General features: G+C 46.1%; 1 protein-coding gene across 8 annotated transcripts in view; it reads left to right on the forward strand.

Annotated features, from left to right (window-relative positions):
• Positions 1–8,158, forward strand: part of SYBU (syntabulin) — a 125,908-nt gene extending 117,750 nt beyond the window's left edge. For all 8 annotated transcript variants that reach the window (XM_057531782.1, XM_007188789.2, XM_007188794.2 and 5 more), the window contains 3 exons: positions 770–973; positions 2,425–2,574; positions 4,470–8,158. In XM_057531782.1, the coding sequence (XP_057387765.1) occupies positions 770–973; positions 2,425–2,574; positions 4,470–5,565 (1,450 nt within the window). In that variant the 3' untranslated portion in view covers positions 5,566–8,158. The remainder of the gene's footprint in view (positions 1–769; positions 974–2,424; positions 2,575–4,469) is intronic.
• Positions 8,159–8,173: the final 15 nt, after the last annotated feature.

The raw sequence follows: 8,173 nt of genomic DNA on the forward strand, positions 1-8,173 counted from the left end.
ATGCAGGGGACACGGGTTCGAGCCCTGGTCTGGGAAGATCCCACATGCCGCGGAGCAACTGAGCCCGTGAGCCACAACTACTGAGCCTGCGCGTCTGGAGCCTGTGCTCCGCAACGGGAGAGGCCGCAACAGTGAGAGGCCCGCGCAGCGCGATGAAGAGTGGCCCCCGCTCACCGCAACTGGAGAAGGCCCTCGCACAGAAACGAAGACCCAACACAGCCATAAATAAATAAATAAATAAATTTATTAAAAAAAAAAATTATAGGCGATACATTTATGTGGGTTATATTTATCTATCCTGTTTTTTCCTTCTTCTTTACGGGCAAACCCCTTCTCCCCCATCCTCCAAATGAAACACCCTAATTTTCTTACCCAACATGAGCCAAACCTGGATATTTTAATGCAGAAACAGGTATACTGGAACAAACGCCACATCTTCAAAATGGCCTCTGGAACGAGACTAAACCAAATCGATATTTTACATGGTTTGTGTTCTCAGCAGGCAGCTGGGTTTAATATATGGTCAGAAACTATTTGAAAGAATAGAAGAGGGAGAGGTTGCCTGTGCTGGTGACACAGGAGAGAAAATATCGGGCAGGTGGGAAGAAGGCCACTCACAACGCCAAATTGCTCGAATAATTATGTTGCCCTTTTCAACCCTATAGATTGGATTTCCTCAGTGGTGACTAGCTTTAAGAAGGAACAAAGCGTTCGCATTTGGGTATCTGCAGCCCCAAGGATTCTAACATTCTTCCTGCTTCTCTCCCAGTCGAGGTCCCCACGGGCGGAGCAATGGAGCTTCATCGTACAAGTCTGGCAACAGCCCACCCTCCCCACGGGAGAAGGACCTTCTGTCCATGCTGTGCAGGAATCAGCTGAGTCCCGTTAACATCCATCCCAGTTATGCGCCTTCTTCCCCCAGTAGCAGCAACTCCGGCTCCTACAAGGGAAGTGACTGCAGCCCCGTCATGAGGTGAGTGCCGTCAATCTCCCAATTCATGACTCTTAGTTTGTCCTACTTGGTAAGCTTCTCTTTAAAAAAAAAATTTGAAAAATGATACAACTCTTGATCCCCTGCCTTATTCTGTAATACGACACTTCTCCTTCCTTTCCCACACTCAGCTAATCCTTCAAGGGCTGCTGCAGAAAGGGCACGAGCCACAATTTCATTTCTAATAAGGTTCCGCAGTCCCAGGAGTTCCTGGCTAGACAGAAAAAAGGGCACAGCGGCAATTGGAGGGTCCTATGCATTTCCCTCCGAACAGAGAAGAGCCATTCGTGTGTTTGCTCATTCATTCAAACACCAGATGCTTATCGAGTACCACGTTGTGCCCAGTACTGTGTAAAGCACTGGGAATAGAGCAGTAAACAACCGAGATGGTCCCTCTGCTGACCGCCCAGAGGAGAAGAAAAATATTAGCTATCTAATGACAGAAACACATTACGATTATTCTGCAAGTACCTGTTGTTATATGTGCATGTAAAAGGTGGGGACGGGCTCCAACTCGGGCCGGAGGGGTCAGAGGAGGCTTCTGAAAAAGTGAAATTGAAATGAGATCTGAAAGTCAAGCAAGGAATGAATTAGTCCCCGGGAGGCATGAGGGTGCAGAAAAAAAGGAACTGCACATCCAAACAGGCCCCAACAGGAGAGTTAGGAACTGGACGCTGGACTCGGGCCACCTTGGATGGAGCACAGGCTCAGGGGGAACAGGGCTAGTGCAGCGGCTTGGATGCGGTCCCGAGTCGAGGAAGAAGCTGCCAGCCCTCCTCCTTCGGTCTTCCTCCTCCTGGGCATCCCGGTCTCATTAGTCAGCTCTTACAGCAGGGATACCCAACTCTTGGCCAGGCCAAGATTCCAGCAAGGGAAGTTTTGTAGAGCAGTGGGCGCCTCTCTTACAAAACCTATCTGGTGAGACTGGACTAGCCTTTTTCCCTGCAGAAGAAGGAAAGCTTCCACCAAGTCAGCACACTCACACTGATGTCAGAACAATCTGAATTCAACTAACAACAATCAGGATCTTTAGGCAAGTGGCACATTGTGTGGAAGCGAGGTCATCTCGCTCCCTTCCTGCCCTCCCACCTGCCCCTACTCATTGTCCTTTAACAGAATAGCCTGTTACTCTGAACTGCCAGGCAGGCCTGTGGACAATTGTGCATTATTTTATATGAGATCATCCCTAGGCCACAGAAAATCTCCCTCTCTCCTGTCCCTGCCCCCTCCACAAACACCCCGCCCCCAATCTTCCCAGTTTGAACAGTCCTAAGATTGGCAGGTGGATTATTGTCCCCCTTCTGAAGTGAGGTCACACGCTGCTGGGGTTTAAGGTCCCAGCAAATGGCTGCCATTTCTTCTCAGCCTGTTAGCTGTGCCTTAACTTTTCTTTTTATAGAAAAAGTAACATTTCGTTACTTCGATTGTTTCAGGCGATCTGGAAGGTACATGTCCTGTGGTGAAAATCATGGTGTCAAACCCCCAAATCCAGAGCAGTACTTGACTCCTCTGCAGCAGAAGGAGGTTACAGTGAGACACCTGAAGACCAGGCTCAAGGAGTCTGAGCGCCGACTGCATGAGAGGTGAACCCACGTTCCTTGCACGCTGTGGTTTAGGACATTTTCTTTTTCCATAAAATGAAATATGAACCCACACAAGAAAAGAAGACAAATGACTTCATTTAATTTTTGTCAGATTTCTTAAATCAGTCTCTCAAAAGAGCTATTTTATAATCCTGCGTGATTTGGCTGTTTCAGGGGTCCAGGGAACACTCCTGGGTTGGAAGGGATCCTCTGCTTTTTCTGGGTGTGTCCAGCTTTGATGTGAAAAATCGGGTGTGTGTGTGACTATTTTTAAATGGTGGGAACACTTGGAGGAACAATCCCATACTTTCAGCAGAATGGGTCACACACAGTTGGCCCCTGTGAAGCCCTGTTTATCTCTGTGAGAGAGTGGATGGCCTTGTCCATTGTGATTCCTACAAGCTATTTCTGTGCTGAAGGAAGAGGTTCATTATTCTAGGCCAAGTGTTACAGTAATTAAAAAAAAAAAAAAAAAAAACAGCCCCAGCTTAAGAGATCTTATCCCAGAGAGAAGAGACTGACATCTTGGGACAGGCCAGATTTTCTGCTTGATAGTTTTTCCCTGTCATTTTGCAGTTGACAAGCCGAGCTCTGACCAGAGTGGCTGTGAACTCAGGGTAAGGGTGACTTGAGTCAGACCCTACTTTCTGGAAGTCTTTGGTTTATGATTTGAGGAATCTATGGGAGGGTTTGAATAGTCATGGGAGGGAGGTATGGGAAGGCAGTGAAACTGGAGAAGAGTCAAGCCTAAACTTAAAGAAGCAATACTTACAGCATCTGTTCAAATATGTCAGGATCCTGACTACCTGGTCTTCAGAAACACTGAGACTATGAGGACATATATTTACACAGACTATGAAGAAATTATATGTAAGGAAGAATTTTTTGACAAATATCTGGAAATAGGGTCCTGTGAAGGATCTAAAAAGAAATAGAATAGATTCCCTTCAGTGTAGGATGGATCCAGTGTTATCTTGCCTGAGAGGAGAGAGAATGATCAACATTTCACAAAGTCCTTGCAACATGTAGCTTTTTATGATTTAAATAAATTTTTAAGAAATTATCATTGGTGTATGATCAGAACTGTTTTGCACTGCTAAAGCTTATCAGTCTGCCTTCTGCCTTTGATAGGTAATTAAAAGTGATATGGACTTTCCTTCCACAAATTGTTTTGTGGACATAGGAAAGAGTAGACTATGGAGATAAAAGCAAGCTAAGAGACGCTAATGTGTTCTAATAAAACAATTTCCAATATTAAATACAGGACTACCTCAGAGATATTGCAGGTTCGGTTCCAGACCACTGCAATAAAGCAAATATTGCAATAAAGTGAGTCATACGAATTTTTTCACTTCTCAGCACATATAAAAGTTATTTCACTACACTAGAGTCTACTAAGAGTGCAATAGCATTATATCTAAAAACAATGCACAAACCTTAATTTTAAAATACCTTAATTGCTAAAAAATGCTAACCAGCGTCTGACAAAGCAGGTTTGCCACAAACCTTCAATTTGTAAAAAAAAGACACAATATCTGCGAAGCACCATAAAGCAAAGTGCAGTAAAACGAGGTCTGTCTGTATTGAGTAGAGGATAATGCCTGAAAAGTACTTAGCGAAATATCAGACATATGGTGGGCACTCAAAAAGAAAAAAAAAAAACAACCCAATAATAGCATTTTTTATTCTGATTCTAGTTACTGTTATTATTTTAGCTATTTTACAGTTAAGGGGGCAGTTCAGGGCTAATGCCTGCGAAAGAAAAAAATGTCAAAACTGATTTAACCTGTATGTTTCCGGTGGGAGAACGTGGGCTGGGCCGGGTGCCAGAACTGCTTGCTGCCTGCTTCACAGTTGGCCTTTTTCTGAGCGGGGCTTGTCTCCTCTGGCCCTAGGGAGAGTGAGATCGTGGAGCTGAAGTCCCAGCTGGCCCGAATGCGGGAGGACTGGATTGAGGAAGAGTGCCACCGGGTGGAGGCCCAGCTGGCCCTCAAGGAAGCCCGGAAGGAGATTCAGCAGCTCAAACAGGTCATCGAAACGATGAGGAGCAGCTTGGCCGATAAGGACAAAGGCATTCAGAAATATTTTGTGGACATAAACATTCAAAACAAGAAGCTGGAGTCTCTACTTCAGAGCATGGAGATGGCGCACAATGGCTCTCTGAGGGACGAGCTGTGTCTCGACTTTCCGTGTGATTCCCCGGAGAAGGGCTTAGCCCTCGGCACGGCTTTCGGCCCGACGGCCGATGCGCTGACCCCGGAGGAGCCGGCCGTGGAGGCGGGGGCCAGCAGCGAGCTGCTGGGGGAACACAGCGCGGGCCACGGCACAGGTGTGTTCGATGAGCTGGTGACAGCCACCACCGTGGAGGCCGGCGACCTGGAGCTGCTTCGTGCCAGCCCTGGGGCAAAGGCCCTCGAGTTGGAGGGTCAGGAAGAGGGCAGCGCGGTGGCGGAGCAGGCCGTGCAGACCGACGTGGTGCCCTACAGCCCTGCCGTCTCCGAGCTCATCCGGCACGTGCTCAAGCTCCAGGACCCCTGTCCCTCCAGCTCCACGTCCCCTGAGGATGAGTCCGGGGCCGACTCGATGGAAAGCTTCCTGGAGTCCATCTCTGCCATCGTGGTCGATTTAACTCCAAGAAATCCAAACTCTGCCATCCTTTTGTCTCCCGTGGAGACCCCGTCCGCCGAGGTGGGTCCGGAGGCACGTGGGAACCGCCTCATGAGAGAGCTGGATTTTGCAGGCTCCGCGGAGGAAAGGCTGGACGGCCTGGTCCCGCTGTCCGGCGGGGGCGTCGTGGGGCGGTACTGGAGCAGCAGTTTCCTGGTGGATCTCCTGGCCGTGGCGGCCCCCGTGGTCCCCACCGTGCTGTGGGCGTTCAGTACGCAGAGGGGGGGAACGGATCCCATCTACAACATCGGGGCCTTGCTGCGGGGCTGCTGCACGGTGGCGCTGCACTCGCTCCGCCGCACCGCCTGTCATATCAAACCCTAAAGAGAAGATGTCACTTCCGCGTGCCAGTCTGTGCCGCGTGGCCTGCTGCCAGGTGGAGAAGCAGCGGGTCGGCCTGTGGCGGTCTCTGTTCTGTCGTTTTTGCTCCTCGGTGTTTGATTTGCACTATACTTAGCTGAAGCCTGTTCACTGTTTAAAACGGGAGGTATCTTCGAAGGCATGGAGACCTGGTTCCAGTACATGTCCCGCCAGTGTGATACAGAAAGCATGCTCATGATCCCGCCGTGTCGTCTGAGGTGCCCATACTTATCCTAGTGGTTCAGGTAGAGAAAATGCAAAGTTTGCACTTTCAAGACAGCTTCTATAAGGCTGGCATGTTATCTCCTTGCTTTGCTTTTTGCCGTTTTAAAATGTGTAATTGTTACAGCATTCCAGTGGTCTTGTGCATAGCAGGGGACCGTAACCAAAAAGAAAAATGTATTTGTGTCATTGGTTTGAAGAAGCCTTGATAGCTCTTTAGTGTCTTACTTGGGGTTGATAAGGTTTGAGTGTTTGCAGTTTTCTACTAGATGTAGCTCCAAAGTCTTAAATGGCTCGTCTGTTCTTAAACCTGTTAATTGATGAAACTATATGTAAGGTTTACATTGTATTAACTTATTTTTTGCTTATTATATATAGTGTTTTATTGAAAATCGTTTGTAACCACACACTTCAGCATGATGAAAATAAAGATTAGTGTTTCCATTTAAATAAACGTTCTATCCTCCTATAAAATAATTATCTCTGTGATTTTACTTTTACGTATGATAAGACAGACTAAATGGATAGCAGATCCTTCTGTCTTTAACAGTAGGGATCTGTAAAAATGGAATTAAATGATAAAGAGGGAAAAATAATTATTAAAGAAAGGTGAGGACCTCCTACTCTGTCTTTTAAAAAGCATTGTTTCTGAAGACAAGTAGCTTTGATTGTTTGTTTGCTCTGAAATTATCCATACACTTGTTAGTCCACATATTTATTCAGTAAGGATATATTGAGCATTTTCACGAAAGTTGGGCTGATTTTGTTTTAAAGCATGCTAGGGGTTCAGAGAGGGAGAAAATGCTGCACCATATGTCTCCTCCCCTTGGAATAATAGGGTGAGAGTGGGTGGCTGGGAAGGGTCACACCAATCTTGTGATATGGGTATTACTCTGCTTTACAGATAAGGGAGCTGAGCCTTAAAGAGGTAGATTGCTCAGGATCTCATCTTTCATCTCTAGAAGCCAAGATTTCAAGGGTCTGCAAAGCAAATGACTTTTCCACTTTACACACAAATGGAAGAGACTGGGGAATATTCTAAGTTTTCACCCAGAAACTCTTCTTCCACAGCACTTATCACCTTTAAACGTACTGTATTGTCACTTACTATGTCTTGCTTATTGCCCATCTCCCCCACTAAAATGCTAGGTCTCTGAGGGCAGAGATCTGTGTTCTGTTTCGTTCACAGAAAAATGTCAAGAACTTAGAACAGCAGGTGGTATTTTGTAGGGGTTCTAAAAATAGCTGTTGAATGAATTCATCCAACAAATTCTTATTGGGTGCTCACACGTTAGGCACTTCGCTAGGCCTGTCATCAATAGCCAAGGAGACAGACAAGGCTTCTGCCTTCAGGGAACTTACATTCTGTCTGTGAAAGACACAGAACATGCCAACAAATGAACAAATTAATTCTGGAGAGTGGTAAATGCTTCCAAGGGAATAAGGTGCTTTGACCAAGACTGATGGGGACAAAGGCAAGGAACACCTGTCTGAAGAAATAACATTAGTGCTAATGGATGATAAAGAGCCAGCTGTGGGAAGATATGGGAGGTAAAATTTTGCAGAAAGAACAGAGGCAAAGGCCCTGAGGCAGAAAAGGGCTTGACATGTTAGAGGGGCATCAAGGAGACCAGTGTAGCTAGAGCCGAATGAGGGGTAAGGGGGTGGTTGGAGAAGTGGAAGAGAAGCTAGTTCATATGGGGCCACACGTAAACCATGGTAGGGTTGTTTGAATTTATTCCCAGTGCAATGAGAAATATTAACAGACTTTATACAGGACAATGGTACAATCTGGGTTTTTTTCTTTCTTTTTTTTTCTTTTTTTGACTCTGTGGCTGCTATGTGCAGGATGTATTGTACGGAGGCAGGAGTGGCAACAGGAAGACCATTGTAATAGTCCAGATGAGTGACGACAATTTGGAGGTGGAAGTGGATATAGAGATGAAGTTGAATAATTAAAGAATAGATCTTGAAAATAGTACTGATGCAATTTTGCTGATAGATGGGATGTGGGGAGGAGATGAGGTAGAGTTTAAGGAAGAGAGAAATTTAGGATCACTCAGGTTTTTGACTTGAGCATCTGGGTCAATAGTGGTGTCATTTACTGAGAATGGAAAAGTTCAAGAGAAACTAGTTTGGGACAATAAATTTGAGAAGTCCGTTAAATATGTGGAAATGTCAAGTGAGTAATTGAATGTATGAATGTGAAAATCACAGGAGTCATCAGGGCTAGGGTTATAAAATAGGGGTTCTTCAGCCATTTACATACTGTTTAAAACCATGGGACGGATGAAATCAATCCAGGGAGAGTGTAAAAGAGAAAAGAAGGCCAGGGACTGAGTCCAAGGGC

This window comes from Balaenoptera acutorostrata, chromosome 17 (genome assembly GCF_949987535.1).
Source record: "Balaenoptera acutorostrata chromosome 17, mBalAcu1.1, whole genome shotgun sequence".
In the NCBI taxonomy this organism is placed as follows: domain Eukaryota; kingdom Metazoa; phylum Chordata; class Mammalia; order Artiodactyla; family Balaenopteridae; genus Balaenoptera; species Balaenoptera acutorostrata.